This window comes from Myotis lucifugus, unplaced genomic scaffold, assembly GCF_000147115.1.
Source record: "Myotis lucifugus unplaced genomic scaffold, Myoluc2.0 scaffold_32, whole genome shotgun sequence".
In the NCBI taxonomy this organism is placed as follows: Eukaryota; Metazoa; Chordata; class Mammalia; order Chiroptera; family Vespertilionidae; genus Myotis; species Myotis lucifugus.
Genome location: NW_005871080.1, coordinates 572,990 through 592,761, shown reverse-complemented (window position 1 = coordinate 592,761; position 19,772 = coordinate 572,990). Strand labels below are relative to the sequence as shown.

The 19,772-nt window shown below is 38.9% G+C and overlaps 1 protein-coding gene across 3 annotated transcripts in view; it reads left to right on the top strand.

Moving 5' to 3' along the window:
• Positions 1-19,772, top strand: part of EPC2 (enhancer of polycomb homolog 2) — a 120,664-nt gene that overhangs the window by 67,534 nt on the left and 33,358 nt on the right. For 2 of the 3 annotated variants that reach the window (XM_006086861.3, XM_014454151.2), the window contains exons 3-4: positions 11,666-11,811; positions 17,364-17,570. In XM_006086861.3, the coding sequence (XP_006086923.1) occupies positions 11,666-11,811; positions 17,364-17,570 (353 nt within the window). The remainder of the gene's footprint in view (positions 1-11,665; positions 11,812-17,363; positions 17,571-19,772) is intronic. The other variant, XM_023752420.1, reaches the window with a different exon arrangement.

The window sequence follows — 19,772 nt, the reverse complement described above, 5'->3', positions numbered from 1 at the left end:
GAGCTGGTGCAAAGTAATTAAACCACCTCTAAAATCTCAGTTTTGTTGTATGCAAAAGGAAGATACAGGTACCATGCCTTCAGTGCTCCGTGAGGGTTAGAGAAAATGTATATAAAGCATACATTTAAGATAGTAGGAATTGCATCAGTGTTTTAAGCATTCTTATGAGTACTTGTAATTTACAGTACTTTCAAGCAACAAGGGAATTAGGGTTTTATTAAGCTACTTAAAACTAACTGGAAATGTTTAGGGCTACAAACAGATCAAAGGAAAAACAAACTTCTGCTTAAAACCTTGAAATAAAACTGTATTGGCCCTCGTGGAAACATTTTTTGCAAGGAGTAAAGTGTTTTAAACAGTCACTTTTGATTGTAAGGTTGGTGATCGCTCATATAACTAAAGCAGAAAAGGTGGAATTAGTATAAGGATTATTAATGCCTGTAAACTGGAATTGGAATTTTTTTACTATTTTCCTCCTAGTTTCTGTTACTTCACAGCTTTTGTCTTGGACAGTATTGTAAGTGGAATTCTTCCACCTTGTTGCTCCCATCATTAACATTATTCTCTCTCTCTCTCTCTCTCTCTCTCTCTCTCTCTCTCTCTCTCGTTTTAAAAAGTACATATTTTTAAAATCAAAGTGATGCATATATCATTAGATTTAGTTGAAAACTTTTTCTTCTAAAAAGGACATTCTGTTGTTCCCCATTCTGAGATGCAACTAACTTCAAATCTTTACTTGTTTTTTTGTGGAATTTTTTGGTATTTATCTTCATATTTCTAAATAATAGGCTTATATAAGTCTTTTCAAACTTTTAAAAAATAAATTATCTTTTGACTTCTGGCTATTTAAAATTTACTTCTCTTCTCGGTATACTTTCCATGTCTCATATTTTGGCTATAGTTACATTATTAAATCATTATCCAATGTTTGCAGTATTATCATTCTGCAAATACTAACATCTGAAACAGCATTATCATTCTGCAGATATCAACAGTTTAACAATGATTACATGTTCTTTCTTGTTTAGGTTTTATTTTCAAAAGAGACGACTTTCGTATCTTTATATCTGCTTCCTCTTGTATGTACCTTTGATTAAGTCACCACAAATTCTCCCACAGAAGTGTATAACTCTTGTAATATGTTCAGTCAGATAATCTGTCAGTTTTATTTCTTCTGTGAAAATTATTTTTTCTAGAACCATTCATTATGCTGCTATATTCTGGACTGGCTGCTTTTAGGCTTAATGCTTGGTTATCATCCATTATCTTGGGAATTTCTTTGCTTTTCTCATGTGTTCATTTCCCCATTTCCTAGATTCCATGCTTTCTTCCTTTTGGATTTACTCCATTCTAATGGAGCAGACCTTCTGATAGCTTTCTAAGAAAGGGTGAGTGGAAGGTAAACTTTTTTGAGGCCATGTCTGAAATTATCTTTATTCTAGCCTCATACTTTATTGATAGTTTAGCTGGGTAGAAAGTTTTGGGTTGAAAACCTTTATCCTTCATAATTTTGAAAATTGATTGTGCTGTTGTGTTGCTATTGAGAAATCTGTTGTTCTTTACTTTTTGCTATTATAGTTTTAAATTTTAATTTTTTGATGTCTGAGTGTTTATTTTATATAGTATCCTGTTTCTGCTCTTTTTATTTTTCTAATATATATATATATATATATATATATATATATAGATATAGATATACATATATATATGAAGGGAGAGGGATAGAGAGATAGAAACATCCATCAGCTGTCCTTTCTCAAATATTTGGATTACTTGACTGTCCATATTTGAGTAAGGTCATTTATCTAATGTTTTATGGGGAATTGGTCAGTTTTCCCAAAAAAAGAATTCAGTTTCATTCCTGGGTAGCTGACTTTGTGTTTTTATAGCTGAGTTGGGGGGTGGGAATGAGATAGTGGAATGGCAGTGATGGGAGAGTTCATGGTTCAACCTGTAGACTTTCACTTAATCTTCTTTGGTATGGAGCCAGTACCTTCCTTCAGCATGCCTTGTACTCCAGAGTCCACTGGCTTTCTGGATTAACCTTTTCAAATGAAGCCTTTAGTCTTCTATCATTATTAATAAAAATGGTGTTGAAATTCCTCAACAGACAATCTAATATTTACCCCTGAATTAGATAAACTTGCCTCACCACTGGCTGGTCACTGGCAGAGCAGATCTCCAAATACAGGGGCAGAATCAGCCCCATAGTAGAGGGTCAACTCACAACTGTAAACCTACTTTTGCCCCTCCCTGTATCTATAATAATAAAAGCATAATATGCTAATTAGACCAGACATCCCTCTGGACGACCTTCTGGACAAAGCCGAAGCTGCAAGGGAAGCCTGGGTCCCAGGTGCCAGAGGGAAGCCGGTGCCGGCAGCCGGAGGAAGGAAGGCCTACTCTTGCACGAATTTCGTGCATTGGGCCTCTAGTATCCAAATAAAATGCCATCTAAAGGACTTTGAAAGGTCCTTTTAACTAGAAGTAATATCACTGTATACCAGCTATTTTAGACCTACTCTGTTCTATATATTCTCTAAGCTTTATATATGAACACAGCAGGTTATGCTCACTTCCCTACCTATACAGAAGCAGTTGCTCCCCCTGTAACCAAGTTTCCCTGGACAGCGGTAGCCATCCTTTGAAACTTACTGATCTACTTTCCTTCCCACTTCCTTTTTCTTTCTCATAGTGATCATGCACACTCTAGTTCCCTCCGTTTTCTTTAATTGTTTACTGTTCAATTAACTTTACCACAGAAAGTCTTCTACACATACACACATGCCCTTATTGTCCTTAACCTTGTTCATATCTTGATTCTGTTGATCAACTACATCAAGAAATGTTCAACCTCCCATGTACCTCCTTCCCCTCTTTATAGGGGGAGGGAATAGAGAATGTCCTACTTTTTTTGCTTGGTTGACTGGCTTGTGAAACTAACTCAGTATTTGTAAGATTTCTTTTTTAATAGGAAAAATCTTTCTGGATTTCAAAAAATAAGGTAAAAAAGAATTTACAGAATATGCTCTGCTTGTAGTTTAAGAGATCACTTATCTATATATATGCCGGGACTGACCAGCTGATCCTGAATGATGGATGAATGATTACTCTGACACATGTTTCTGTAAAAGAGAGGGCTAAGGCACTATTTGGCTGTCGCCGCCAAGTAGCCCTGTTCACCTGCCTCTTTTGGCTTTTATTGTCCTGACAGCTTGAACTAAAATTAATCTCTAGATACAATCAGCAGGGTAAGTATCCTTGAGAAAGTACAGTGGGGCCTTGACTTACGAGTTTAATTCGTTCCATGACAGAGTTCGTAACTCAAATTACTCGTATGTCAAATCTTAAAGTGAACGAGTGAGACACGTGATGCTGGGCTGATGTTGTGGCATTCACTGTGACGTTCGCTGCGCCAACTAGCGGTGGGGTATCTGAAGCTGGCTTGTAACCCGAATTTTAGCTCGCAACTCAAAGCAAAAAATCGGCCGAGAGACGGCTCGTATCTCGAAAAACTCGTTAGTCGGGACACTCGTAAGTCAAGGCCCCACTGTATATGCTTCTACAAGGTCAGGCCTTTAAAGACTAAACATAGAGATTCTAGCAAAACACCCCGGGGGGTCGGACTTGTTTGGAAAAGTCAAGGTACGAATTGCCACCTTTGGCAAGGTCCCCTCAGAGGCCCCCAACCTTTCAGAGAATCCTTCTTACAGACTTTCCAACCAAGCCCCGTGCTTCCCCACATCTATATATATAAAAGCTAAGGGACCGGCCAACCGGTAGCTATGACACACACTGACCACCAGGGGGGCAGACACTCAACACAGGAGTGGAAGCCACAGGCATGGAAACATGGAACAGACTGATGAATCTCAGAGGGAAGGGGGGAGGGGGGAGGGCGGGAAGAGATTAATCAAAGATCTTATATGCATACTAGAGGCCCGGTGCACAGGTTTGTGCACCATTGGGGTCCCTCGGCCTGGCCGAAACCGGCTCTCCGAAATCCCCCGAGGGATCCCGGATTGTGAGAGGGTATAGGCCAGGCCTAGGGACCCCACTGGTGCACGAATCCGTGCACAAGGCCTCTAGTATATATATAAAAGCCTAAGTGACCATCCAACCATTTGACCGTCCAACCAGTAGCTATGATGTGCAATGACCACCAGGGGGCAGCTACTCAATGCAGGAGCTGCCGAGCTGCGGTGACTTGGCAGCTGCGGTTCTCAGGTGATGCACCCAGAACCAGAGAGGAGGGAGCCTGATTCTGGGGTGTTTCACCCGAGAACCGCCCTCTCGAAATCCGGGACCCCTCGGGGGATGTTGGAGAGCCAGTTTTGACCCGATCCCCGCAGGCCAGGCCGAGGGACCCCACCAGTGCATGAATCCGTGCATCGAGCCTCTAGTATATTTATATTTAAGAAATGACAATTTTTAATTCTCACCTGAGGACATGTTTTTTTTTTTTAATTGATTTTAGAGAGAGGAAGAAGTGGGTAGAGATAAAGAGAGAGAGAGACTCCCCCAGTGCTCTGACTGGGCATTGAACCCATAACCTTTAGGGTACAGACAATGCTCCAACCAACTGAGCCCTACCAGCCAGTAAAGTAATCACTATTTTTAAAGAATTTGGGGTTTGTTTGTTTGGCCTGCTAGAGGAGATAATCAATGTAATCTGTGGTAAAAAGAGGTGCAGATGGAACTGTATAGGTGTTTGGAAGCAATAAAATACCTGAATCTGTAATCAAGTTCTTGTATAGTTTTTGGATGACAGGATAAATGTAGGTAGCATCAGAAAACTTACAGTGCTAGTGCAAGTCTTTGCCCTGGTCTGATTTAACATACTGTAAGACCTGTCAATTCTCACTATTAATTTTTCTGTTTCCCAGTTTTTCTTGCCCCTTCCCCTGCCTTGGAAGCTAGGGTACTGCCTTTTGTAAGAATAGCATTAAGAATGTAGAACCAGAGGTAACAGGTGGAGGAACAAGGGATGAATACGATTAGTAGGTGTGTAAAGGGGGAGAAATGGGAGATAATCTGTAATACTATCAACAATAAAAAATACATTAAAAAATAAGACATTGACTTTAACTATTTAAAAGACTTGAAAAAGATTGAATAAAGTCACATTAAAATGTTTTAAAATTTGAAAAAAAAAGAAAGGTTGGTAGGTGTGTAAAAGATGGGCATACAAAATTTGCATAGATAGCCATGACCTTGAACTTTGAAAACTTGTGTTTAACTTAGAAACTCAGTATACTGGCTTAACTCTGCTCAACATTTTTAAAACCCTGTCTTCCTCTAAAATGTCTTCTAGTCGTGATAGATCAAAGAACTTACATACTTATATGCATAGCCCATGGGCACAGGCAATAGGGTAGGGAAGACCTGGGGGGAGGGGGCGCCTGGAAACCAGGGGGAAGGAGGCAAAATGGGAGATATCTGTAATACTATCAATAATAAAAAATATATGTTATAAATAAATAAATAAAATGTCTTCTAGTCATATCAGACCCCTGGTTTTATTATTTGTTAGTCTGTGGACTAAAAGCAGATCATTGACTCACTATGTGAATTTACAAATACAACATCACTTTAAAGATAGAATAGTACTTTTTAGTGATCTACATAGTTTAGCGGTCCACATAATCTGTCATTGAATTTGATGCAGATTGGATTATTTTTTTTTCTTATATACAATATTTACAGGTGCACACAAACCCACAGACACCACAGAATGCCCTGCATAAAATAAAAACCACTGAAGCAGAGCAATGTCTCCTGTCCCTGGTTTGGGGACTGCCTTTCCCCAGAGCCTCAGCATTCTCCCCATGGACTATTTGGGGAATGTATTTCCTAGGCCTAGAATTTTTGTTTCTCATCCTCGGAAAGTTCATGCTCAACCTCCCATATTGGGAGATGTGTCGCACTCCCTGAAATCTGCTTTGTCCCTCTCCGGCCATTTCCCTTGCGGGAGAACGGGAGTGCAGATCAGAACTCCGCACTCACTTTATGTCTCAGACCCTTCCCAGTGACATATACCCAACCTCTGAGGATGTCCAGACCATCAAGGCACTGCTGACTTCTCCCTGAAGTTTTTGCACCTTGGTCTATGCAGTTACCTGGTTGCCGCGGTTCTCTTTCCCAGGCCCTTCCCGTGTTGCCGATTAACTTTCGATCTGGAGTCTGTTGCCAGCTTGGAGTGCCATAGGTTTCCCTCTCCCAGAGGCCACCATAATGAAATGGTGGAGTGCACCTCCCCTAGAGAGGGAGTCCAGATGACTCTCTCAAGAGGCGAAATCCCAGACGAGCCCCCAAATCGTTAGAAATGCTCAACAAGAATGAGACAAATACTCAAAAATAGCTCAGCAAGGCAAATTTACTTCTGGGCACAAGGATGCAGTTGCTGGCTGAAAAGCATGGGCAAAGCACCTGGATTGGATTTTTTAAAGCATACTTGTGAATTATTGCTAATCATATAATAAGCAGTATATCAAGATAAGGAAGAAAATTTTATTTTCAGGACTATTTTAAATGAATCATACTTACAAAATAATTTGTATCATTTCATGAATAGTTATAACTTCTCATTAACTTTATTTTGTACTATGTGATACAAGTTAAATACAATAACATTTTTACAGATTTTAGAATGTAAGACTCATTCAGAGATAAAATATTACCAATGATTTAGGGTGGTTGTGATAATTTAGTATATATAAAGCCCTTTGAACACTGCCAGGCCCATATTAAGTGCTATATAAGGTTAGAAGTGTTACATAACATTTATTTTTATTGTTTTTTATATAGTGGTACAGTTTTACTAAACAACCACAGTTCAGATATAATCAGTTATTTTTGCCTTTAAATAGTTTATGTCCATCAGTACTATCCATTGTTGAGTGGGTGACTACTAAAATTACATAAATATACACATCTGTTCCTGTTACTGTGTTATAAACTAACTTTAAGAATTCTATGCTGAATCTGAGAATGCCAGGAATTTCCACACAGTATGAATATGGGGCATTCATTTATACATTAATATGTAGATAATCCTATATAATAAAAGCCTAATAAGCAAATAGACCAAACAGCAGAGTGACCGGTCACTATGATGCGCACTGACCACCAGGGGGCAGGAGCTGCCCACAGGCCCCAACCGGTGGCAGCAGCGGGGAGCAGGGCTGGCGAGTTGGCAGCACCTGGCCAGCCAAGGCAGGTGCTGGCGGGGGCCCCCCAATCGCCCTGCTGGTTACCCCACAGATAGGCCCTGATCTTTGGCCAGACCTAGGGACCCTACCCGTGCACGAATTCCGTGCACCAGGCCTCTAGTCTTTAAATAACCCGTTGGTGATTGGTTTCTCTTTCATTGCCTGGCACTGACTCTTGATATGTGATTTCAGCACACACTTTGTGGCACTTTAGGGTTTTTTTTCCTTTATATTTTAAAAATTAATACATACACATGCTTAAAATCCTTTATTTTTAAATCTTAAAGCGCTTTACATTTAAAATAAAGGGGACAGTATAAAAGGAACAAAGAGAAATTTAAAATTATCTCCCCTTTCCTTGAACTCCTACTTAAAATTCTGTTACCAATTGGGGTTACCAGTTTTTCTAGTCAATGCAGAAAAGATTTTAAGGTTAATGAAAATGAAAATAAAGCCAAATGGGGTTTAGAAGAGCAGGCCAGTCAAGAGAGACAATGGCCCCGAACTCCTGGGTTATATGGTTTAAAAGAGAAATATTCTGGGTGGAGACTTTCATTTGCATTCATGGATGACTGACAGGAAGGTTTACATGACTATATTTCTTCTGTGCATCTTACCCATAATGCATACAGAAAACCCCAGGGCAGAGTGTGGGGTGGGGGTTAATGTCAAAACCACAATGCAAATTTTATTATAATTAGTCCACAACCCTAGTAAGGTCACCTTGAGGTCATGTTGTTTTCCTCTGAGCTTATGCCAAGAACTGGCTGTTTCCCATCCTGGCCATTGGTAGTCTGCTGGCTGCTGGGCCACCAATAGAGAGGCAGTCTGAAGGCAATGTGGTCTGACCCCTGTTTAGGACCCCAGGGCAGGCCCCACCCCAGCAGCTCATGTCTAACTTCCTACCTAACAATTCCACTTCTAGAGGAGAACTATTACCAGTATCCTGTAAAAATATTCTGTGCAACCCTGGCTGGTTTGGCTCAGTTGGTTGGAGTGTTTGTTCCTTACACCTAAAAGTTTTGGGTTCAATTCCCAGGTCAGGGCACATACCTATATTGCAGGTTTTATCCCTGGTCGGAGCACATACAATATTCTCTCTCACATCAGTGTTTCTCTCTCCCTTCCCCTCTTGATAAAATCAATAAGCATATCCTTGGGTGGAGATTCAAAATAATAAAAATAGTAACAAAATATTCTGTGCCTTTATAAGATTACTAGAGGCCCGGTGCACAAAAATTTGTGCACTCGGGGAGGAGAGGGGGTCCCTCAGCCCATTCTGTGCCCTCTCGCAGTCTGGGACACCTCGGGAGATAACGACCTGCTGGCTTAGGCCAGCTCCCGGGTGGAAGAGGGCAGGCCCAATCCCTAGGTGCAGCCCCTGGTCGGGCTCAGAGCAGGGCCGATTGGGGAGTTGGGGCGCTGCCCCCTGTCATGCACAGAGCAGGGCGGATCGGGAGGTTGCGATGCCACCCCTAGTCACTCTCAGGGTACAGCCGATTGGGGGGTTGGGGCACCGCCCCCTGTCACACTCAAGGCAGGGTCGATAGGGAAGTTGCGGCGCCACCCCCTGTCACGCACAGAGCAGGGCCGATCAGGGGGTTGGGGCGTTGCCCCCTGTCATGCACAGAGCAGGGCCAATCAGGGGGGTTGGGGCTCCGTACCCTGTCACACACACAGCAGGGCCGATCAAGGGGTTGAGGAGCTCCCCCCTGTCATGCACAGAGCAGGGCCGATCAGGGGGTTGAGGAGCTCCACCCTGTCACGCACAGAGCAGGGCCCATCAGGAGGTTGAGGAGCTCCCCCCTGTCACTCACAGAGTAGGGCTGATAGGGGAGTTGGGGCACCGCCCCCTGTCACACACAGAGCAGGGCAGATCAGGGGGTTGGGGTGCCGCCCTCTATCACCCACAGAGCAGGGCCGATCAGGGGGTTGGGGCGCCGCCACTGTCATACTCAGGGCAGGGCCGATGGGGAGGTTATGGCTCTACCCCCTCACACCCAGAGCAGGGCCCCGTGGGGGGGGGGGGGGAGTTGGGGCGCCGCCCTCTATCACCCACAGAGCAGGGCCGATCAGGGGGTTAGGGCACTGCACCCTGTCACACACAGAGCCGCAGGGCGATCAAGGGGTTGGGGAGCTCCCCCCTATCAGGCACAGAGCAGGGCTGATCAGGGGGTTGGGGCGCCTTCCCCTGTCTCGAACAGAGCAGGGCGGATAGGGAGGTTGTGGCTCCGCCCCCTGTCACACACAGAGCCGCAGGGCGATCAGGGGGTTTGGGCGCTGACCCCTGTCACGCTGATCCCGGTGCCGGGAGGCATATTACCCTTTTACTATATAGAATAGAGGCCTGGTGCACAGGTGGGGGCTGGCTGGTTTGCCCTGAAGGGTGTCCTGGATCAGGGTGGGGGTCCCCACTGGGGTGCCTGGCCAGTCTGGCTGAGGGGCTGAGGGCCGTTTTCAGGCTGGCGGGTGATTGAAGCTCCCAACCACTCCTTTTTTTCTTTTTTTTTTTTATTCTGGGCCAGCTTTAGCTCTGAGGCCTCGGCTGCTGAAAGCGGGTTTTTGGCCTTTGTTTACCTTCTGTATTTGATACAATGTTGTGGTCTGGCTGGCTGAAGCCTGGCTGACTAACGCAGGTTTCTGCGTTTTGTTTAGCTTCTATATTTGCAATATAGTTGCTTAGAGTTGCAGCTGAGAGGCCCGCAAGTCAGGCGGGGAACGTTGGAGTCTGCCGTCACTGGAGCAAGCAAGCCTCCCTGTTCGCTTCAGTGCATGGCTGCCGGCCGCCATCTTTGCTGGCAGTTAATTTGCATATCTCCCTGGTTAGCCAATGGGAAGGGTAGCGGCCGTACGGCTAATTACCATGTTTCTCTTTTATTAGATAGGATACACACTCATACACTCCTTCCTCTTTTAAAAACATAGCTTAGTACACTATACAATATTCTGTACCTTAGGCCCCCTTCCCCCCTAGTATTTTTATTGAGTTTTAGAGAGAGAAAGAGAAACATCGATATGAGGAGACATTGATCCCCGCACCCGGGATTGAGTCCAAAACCTGGGCATGTGCCTTGACTAGAAATCAAGCCAGCAAGCTTTTGGTCTAAGGACAATGCCCAATGAACTGAGCTACACCGGCTAGGAGTGTACCTTCGCTTTTTTTTACTTAATGCTCATAAAGATTGGTTTCATTTCATATAAATACACATACGTCATTGTCACTTAATGTCAGGGCTTCAGTTTATGTACAAACCGTCATTTATTTCTCTAGTCCATTGCTTGTTTTATATTTTTTACTTCTCATAGTGACACATCTAAAACTCTTATTTCTATGTCTTTGTCTCTGTGTAAGTTTATCGGATAAATTCCTGCAATAGAAACTACATGTAAATATCAATTTATAATTTCCTTGTCACAGTGTTTGAGAAATCGTCCTTCCCCCATACATTCCAAAGTAGTTTATCACCAAGTTTTGGATTGTAGTCTGTCTAATGAGTAAAATATACTACTGTTACTGTATTTGTACTTATTTAGTCGGGTTTATGATTTCTGAACTTTTACCTGCCCATACAACATTTTTTTCCACTGGTTTGGCTCAGTGGATAGGGCGTCAGCCTGCGGACTGAAGGGTCCCGGGTTCGATTCCGGTCAAGGGCATGTACCTTGGTTGCAGGCACATCCCCAGTGGGGGGTGTGCAGGAGGCAGCTGATCGATGTTTCTCTCTCATCGATGTTTCTAACTCTCTAGTCCTCTCCCTTCCTCTCTGTAAAAAATCAATAAAATATATTTTAAAAAATTTAGATTTGATGAATATATCATTTGTTGGTATGATGACTGGCAGGAATCAAACTTAATTTTTTAAAATATATTTTTATTGATTTTAGAGAGGAAGGGAGATGGAAAGAGAGAGAGAAATGATGAGAGAGAATCATCGATGCTGCCTCCTGCATGCCCCCCACTGTGGATCAAGCCCACTACCCAGGCATGTGCCCTAACCAGGAATTGAAGTGTGACCTCCTGGTTCAGTGGACACTCAACCATTGAGCCACACTGCCTGGCCAAACTTAATTTTTTAAAGATCATTAGTCTGTTGTGCCAGCTCCTCCCCTTTTAAATAATCACTTTTGTCCTTAATGATTTTAAATGCCATTTTCATTATATTTTGTATTTGAGTTTATTTCTGTATTCTTAATTTTGTTTCATAACTTCTCATTGTGCTACTAAATTAACATGTTGATAAATATGTATCATTTTTGCTATTGCTTTTAGTAAACTTTAAAACATATATGAATTAAAATTTTATATTTTCATTGTTTCCTTTGTCTTTGAAGCCAGTTTATAGATGTCTGCTCACGAGCTTGTCTTTGGTCAATGCTTTATAGTTTAAGAGTATTCTGTGGTCATATGTAAACAACTTCTCCTGAATTTGAACACTTTTTCTTTTCTTTTCTAGCCTTTAATCTAGACAACGAGCAACCAGATTATGATATGGATTCAGAAGATGAGACCTTATTAAATAGACTTAACAGAAAGATGGAAATTAAGCCTTTGCAATTTGAAATTATGATTGACAGACTTGAAAAAGCCAGTTCTAATCAGGTACTGTACATTGTAAAAATGTCTTTTGTCTTATAATTAATCCATTTAGTAGCTTTATTTTACATTTTCTTTAGACCTAAAAGTATATTGTGTTTTACTGTCTTATGAATTTCTTTTCCTCACATCCTAGAATTTCTGTTTATAATATTTCTTGAACTGAATATGAATACTTAAGCATAATTTCTTTTTGTGGGAGTGTAAAGAGTACTGTTCTGACATTTTTATTGTTTGGATATAAAATAATACTAGTTACAATATTATAATATCTTCTTGATCCTTTTCATAGGGCTATCTTTTTGGTGCTTCAGTAACTAAATTTGCTTGGTTGGGTCTCTAAGGTAGACATCTCATACCAAATCTTGCTCAGTTGCTCAGATTTATATTAAGGTACTCTTACTATTTTAAATGTATTTTAGTTTTATTTATTTATATATTAAAATTTTAAGTGAAGGAAAAATTATTCATAAAGTAGTGAATTTTTCTTAGTGAAACAGTCTTTATTTGGTATACAGAATTTAAAATGGTATGGTCTTTCTGGAAAGTAGCATATGTCAAGTATAAAATGTTTATACCTTTTGATTTAGTAATCCTACCTCTAGGAATTATTCTCAAGGACAATAATTAGTGAAAACATCAAAGGTTTTTAAATAGTGATGTTCAGAGTAACTTACAGACAGTCTTTATTGTGAAATATCATACAGCTATTCAAAATTATTAGTTCATTTTATAATTCGCTATTTCAAAACCAGGATACAGAATTGTTTAAATGGAAATGAGTTTTATTTAAAGCCTTTACATTTATACTTGTGCATAGAATAAAGAAATAGAACGTCCAACAAAATGGCAGCAATGATAATATTTAAGTGATGGACTTATTGGTAATTTTTTATGTTTTCATTCTGTTTTTCTGTTTTCCAATTTTACTATAATCATGTGTTGCTATTGGAATTAGATTTTTTTTGAACTATCTTTTAAAACAATTTTTGATATACCTGTGTGATATATTAATATGCTAATTGTTATTAAAGTAGTAAAAAGTTACAGATATAAATAAACTTTTAAAAATAGTCTTAAAACTTTTCACTAGTTTACTCATGCAAACATTTTCTCAACTCCCAACTTAAGTCTCTTGAATTCCTGAGGCATTACCAGCTTTCAGAACATTTCTAAAAACTTTTATATTGTAAAGTGACTTTGCTCGTATTTAGCCTTTCTACCAATCTCCCCCCCCCCCCATCTTAATGGAAAGTAAAATCTAGTGTACTATCCAAAGAAATACATTGAAAACTGAATTTTTAAGAAAATGTCTGTCTTGTTTTTTTAATTGGAAATGTGTTTTAATTATCAAATTGATATTCATAGTAATCAGTGCTCATAATTTTTATAGGATTTTGATCACTGGCATCAGATATAGTTTTAATTTTTCTTTATACACAAATTTTCCTAGCAATCTTAGGCTCAATCCATCTTTTGGTATTTCTTCTGTTTTCCATGATTACTCAGAAATTAGTCAAGGTGGCTGAAATTATATCATCAGAAACCTTCACCTCTCTGTTCTTTAATATGCTTTTCTTCATTCAGTCAGTAATATTTTTTAAGTGCTCAGGTGAACAGGAAAGGTGACAAAAGTTCTCACCTTGTGGAGCTTATTTTCTAAGTAGGGATAGGATAAACAAAAAGCATGTAAATAATACAGTTAACTATACACATACATCAATATTATTCTCTTTTAGTTCTCTTTGCTCAGTGACAAGCTTCTAGGCCCTAAAGCAACTGGATAGGCTCAAAGCATGATAGTTACTCTCAACTCCAGATAATCCTCCTATATTGTATTCCTTATCTCTCCCGTGACTCAGAACTCAGGATCATGTATTTTTTTTTTTTTACTCCTTTCCTTTAGTCTCTTAAGTTTCTAATTCTGATTCTTCCTTGTGTGTATTCCTTGAATATTTCATTTTCAGTTGTTTCTTCTCTCATTTCTTTGCTCTGCCCCCAAATTCTCTGCCAAGAGTCCCTATATTTGACCCTTTCTTTCTTAATAAACTACCACCTATGCCTCTCCTTTTTCTGTCACTGTTAAATTTACAAAAGATTAACCACCACAATCTATTTCAGTTTATAGAAATTCTATAAGGTCCACCAGTGAGTGACCTTCTAAATTGCCATCCAAGAGTTTCTTCTCAGCCTGTACCCTACTTAATATCTCTGTAGTATTGGATGCTGTTGACCTCCACATTTCCTGGTTCTTGCCGTCTTCATCTCCTCTTTCACTGCTCCTCTACATATTATTTTTGCTATTTTCTTCAGTATCTGCCCTCTGAATTCATTATTGTATCTCAAACTACTACTGCAGGCCCTCTTACATAGTGTTCTTGTGACTCTGACCTGCATCTTACTGCACTAATACTCAGTTCTAGAGTTTTTATATTGTTCTCTTATTGTTTAATTTGTATTTGTGTTATTTTACCTCTTTGGCCATATTGTAAGTTTCTTTAGGTTGTGGATTTATCTTAAAATTTGTTTATCTTCCTCACAAACTATAACACAATGAGTAATTAATTATTGACTACTTATTGTTTATTTGAATAGTTTACTAGTATATATAAAACATTAACGTTTACATGTAATTTATTCATTTGTGTATTTAAAATGTGTTCATTGAAATTGCTTGATCATCAGTTTTGTATATAAACAAACTAAATGATCCTCATCCCCATGGAGCTAGTAGCAGTCTAGAAGAAAAGGCCATACAGTAGAATGATTTTTAATCTCCCCATTCTCAAACCCCCAAAGTAAGTAAATCAAAACAACTCAGACCTGTCTTGGGAATAGTAAATTTGCCCCAGATGCTTTGCCAGTTAAATACGGTTTTCTACTACTTTCTAGTAGACAGAACTTTTTCTGAGTGGCAGAACTTTTTGCTGAGGTTCAAAAGTAGTAGAATTCTGATTTTGTGGGGTTTTAATCATGTGACATAATTGGGGACTACTTTACCCACAAATAGTTTTTGCCCACTCAGATTGATGCTGTCACCAATGATAATGGTGATAGTGATATTAATTACCTTAGAATTGCTACAGATAATTTAACAGAATGATTAAAACCAAGATTATTCAATAAAATAAAAATTTGCTATATAATATAAAAACCAGTTGACTAAGAAAATACGGTTAACACTAGAAAAAATTGTCAGGATGTTCAACTGTAAATTGTATATTGAATTCTTATGACCTGAAATACAAAGAGGGTAGTTAACGAGGCAGAAGGAAATTTCTAGCAGGAGCAAGAAAGCATCGGAGACGGAAAACCTCGGCAGTGTTTTAATCGCCTAATGCCTCTTGCAACAGGATAGTGTTATTTTGATAGTATTGTTATATAAGAAACTTACTACTGCTCTGCTGGTTGACAGAAGGAATTCGATCCTTCTCCCCAGTCTAAGATTAGATTAAGTTTTTTATTTACTGAGTGAATGTTATAAAAATTTATCAGAAGCAGAATGACCAAACAGCTCAAGCACATGTAGCATAATCACAGCAATGGTCCCCAGAGCACATGAGAGCTGCTAATGATACTGTGATTCTGTCAGCATGAGGGGGAGTTTCATTACATCCACAAAGCTTGATTCTTACTCTGCCACTGTCCTTGTAGACTTTGGAGGCATATATCACCATTCCAGAGAACTTCACCCACAGTAAAAAAAAAAAAAAAAAAGTGTCCGTTTAAAGTTGATGTTTGGAAATATTGATTCTTTTCATTTGGTCTCATGTTCCAGCCTCTGGCCCTCCACTTTAAAGACCAAATTGCTCAGCTTCTCAGGTGCAATTAAGCTAACTCCACTGAGACCTTGAATAAACTAAAGAATGGACACTTAAAGTTTTAATGCACTTGTTACATGGACTAGAATACTTGAGTTTACATTGTCAGTGTATTTTCTTCCTGTGGCCAAACTACCTTGGCAGCCAAATTATATAAGAAACCAACTAATGAGCCCTAGTAATACTGTCATAGGACTGGAAGTCCAAGTGGTCATTACATTATTCCATGAAGTTATACCAATGTAAGTCAGATCATATCAGAAATTTATTTGATGGGTCATGCCTTCTTCAGATGACTTCATAAAAGCAACAGATCAATTCATAGGTGGATCTTATAATTTGAGTGAGAAAATTTTGCCTTTCATTTCCAAGTTTTAGGGAAACATTTCTTATGAGATATCAGAGATTTTAAAATTAATCTCTAATGCCCTAACCGGTTTGGCTCAGTGGATGGAGCGTCAACCTGCAGACTGAAGGGTCCCAGGTTCAATTCCAGTCAAGGGCATGTACCTTGGTTGCGGGCACATCCCCAGTAGGGGGTGTGCAGGAGGCACCTGATCGATGTTTCTCTCTCATCGATGTTTCTAACTCTCTATCCCTCTCCCTTCCTCTCTGTAAGAAATCAATAAAATATATTAAAAAAAATAAAATAAAATTAATCTCTAAAATGATAAAAGTAAAAAAATTGAGATAGCATCCTTCAGTGAGGCTTTCCAGCACTAAAACTCCTCCATGATGTTTTTCTAAAATTCACTGTAAATGGGTATGTGTAACCCCAAGTCCATTCTGCTAACATTGATTGGCCTGATTTTTATAAGGAGCAAGGAAACAGATGTGACCTAGCAAATTTTTACAAACATTAGTTTGAGATTTGTTCTCATTATACTGGCTGCATTGATAAAGGAGTAGATCCCTGAGATACCAATGTCAGAATTCCTAGAGAAACCATCCTAGGACACTGTCATGTAACAGACAGAACGAGTGTGAGAACAAAGATTCTCTAGTATATACCCAGCTTGGATAGAGGAATTGCTTTTATCTGTAATTGGTACAAGAAATTCAAAATTACATAGTGTTGAAACTTCTGGAAATGTGCCAAAAATTTGTCCTTTTACAATTTTGAAACAGGCATTATTTAGTTGCAGTATATTAGGACATATAAGGTTGGGCAAAAGTAGGTTTACAGTTGTGAATACATGAAACACAGAGTTTAATTCTTGTATTATTATTGTGTTATTTTCCATATGAACAACTGTAAACCTACTTTTGCCACACCCTGTATTTATCTTTTACTTTGGAGAGGGAGAAAAAGATACCTGTAGCTTCTAGTTTCTGTTGATAAACACACAGAAAGAAGTTAGACTATTGAAAATTGGTAGATCCTCAAGTGTGTAGAATCATAGAATATTAGAATTTTGAAGGACCTCAGTTGTCTTCTAGTTCAAGACTTACCTGAGGCATAAATCTATTGTAGTCTTCCCAACTATCATTTATCCAAGCTTCTTAAATATTTTAAGTGGTGGTACTCCCTACCTATCAGGGCAAAATATAAATTTTCAGATAAATCTCCTATTAATAAATCCTTTGTTTGATTGAATTGTGTTTTCTGCCATCATGATATCTGATCATAATTGTTTTATTTGACATCACATTTTTTACCAAATGTATAATTTTAACTTTTTTGATTTCTCTTTTTCAAGCATTGTAGTTGATTATATGTAATTTTTTTTAATTTAGCTTGTAACACTTCAAGAAGCAAAACTGCTGCTAAACGAAGATGATTATCTTATTAAAGCGGTATATGACTACTGGGTGAGAAAACGTAAAAACTGCAGGGGGCCATCCCTCATCCCCCAGATAAAACAAGAGAAAAGAGATGGCTCTACTAACAATGACCCTTATGTTGCCTTTCGGAGGAGAACAGAGAAAATGCAAACTCGAAAGGTAATGTGCAAATTGGAGTTAATTGAATGTATCTTAATAGTATTTAAGACAAGTATTTTTTCTGCTAATGATTTGCATAATTTTCAATACTTTGAAAATAAAGAGACAATAATGATATTGTTGAACTTTATGTTAGAAATCCCGCTCTTCAGTAGATTCTATTGACCAGTTGTGTACAGTTTTTATCTAATCCCATGCCCCTTATAAATCTATTGATCATACCATTTTAGACCTGCAGTTGAAGTGATAGGAATTATATGTCTTTATGTACCTTGGATGTTTTGATTTCTTCAGTAAACTATGACAATCTGTACATATCCTTTATTTGGGAAGCCCAAGAACTCACAGTTCCTTTGAAACCATATTCTAATCCTTGCAAGTAAAAATGGGCTTTACTGCCTCTAGCTACGATACGATCGTGGGAAGTAGGGAAAGATTCATTTTCAAGCCTGTTATGCCAACAGTCAGAGGTAATACAGTGGGATCTTTTTCTCCTTTTCTGAGTTGTCAGGTGTGTCAGATTTCAGATTGATAAACGTGTTCCCAACTGGCAAGTTCATAAGCAGTAGGAGCCAGATTTTTAAGTAAGAGGTCTCATGCTGTGGAATGACATGGTATACAGGAAAGCATTATTTCAGAGGAGTATTCACTACCTTCCTTTTCTCATAATTAACAGTAAGAACCACACATGGTAACACATTCTCTAACATTGTAAAATATTAAGAACATATAAATGTAAAAACTGTAAGGAATTATAATTGGAGGCAAAGCATTTTCTGTGGATTTCTGTTTCTCCTAACATTGAAAGCTTGTCCTCATCAGCTGTTAGTATAACAGCTGGGAAGCTTAACAGCTGCCAGGGATAGTATAGTTTAGGAGAAACTCGCCTACTGGTTAACAAGCAGAGTTATATAACTTTTTCTTGGATTTCCCAAGTGTAGATGGCATTCCCTAACCTGAGCTGAGTTTTCAGTTTGGTGTTTTAGTTCTTAATTAAGGAAATCTAAGATATTTTATGAAGATTTAGTGCCTTAGAAAAGACTAGAGTGAGATAAATTTGTAAATATAATAAAACTTACAGATTATTGGGCATGAGGAAGGAAAGGTTTATCTAAATCATTGAAAGATTTGAACTGCCAGTTGCTTTTTAAAAGAAATGTAATTAATTTAGATATATTGCAAAGCATAATCTTTTAGCATTTTCTTGAAGGAAAAGCATAAGAAGTATTTATTGCATTTTAAACAATATTCTAACTGTTTAAATATGTTTTATTCTTAAATAGGTTAAGTTACTATTTTCTAATCAGTATTGAGAATTGCTTGTAATGGTTTCTTGTGTTTATGTGCTTTACCATTGTGTAATAACTAGTCCAGCTTTTTCCTGAACTCTTAATTCCAACCCCTTCTCTTACCTGTGGTGTGGTTTCTTTTCCAGTAGTCTTTTTATTCCTCTCTGTTTTCAGTTGTGGGACAAAAGACTATTCCCCTTCATGCATGCTGTTGCTGGTAGAAATGTTGATGTTTCAAAATGAGAAAGTTGGGAAAGCAGTTAACAATGAGTACTCCCACCACCCAACCCCCACCCCAGTGTTTAAGAGGTGGGCAAGCATTGGGATATGCAAAAATGAATACAGCTAGCAAAGATTCTCTGTTTCCTTCTCTATTGCCACAAAATGCAAAGACTAAAAGTAAGGGACTTCTGAAATACTTGCTTGGTACTCTAGAATTTAATTTTAATTCACCAAACTAATATTTAATTTGGGAATATTTAAGTACTTTAGGCCATTCTTAAATGAGGTAGTCTTAAGGCACCAGCAAGTCTAAATGTACTGATTGGGAAATCTTGAATCCCAATATTCATTTAGTATGTTTAACCCCAGAGAAACAACTGTTAGCATCTGTGCCTTCTCTCCTCCCTCTCTGTGGACCAGAAGAAGCAAGACAAACAGGAGAGGGAAGTCTCATGGTAGTGGTTGTCAGTCTGACTGCACATAACAGTCACCTGTGAATTATCCTTGGTTATAAAAAGATCTACAGTTAATTCTAAAGTGAAGCAGTTTGAGAACCATTTCCCCAGAGATTTGGCAGTAGGACAGAACTGTATGTTACTGGAATAGGAAGAAAGGAATTGGCCTTGAGCAAAGACACTTGTGCAGAAGAATAAAGGGAATGAGTGGGTTTGAATGTAGGGGGTAGGGCCAT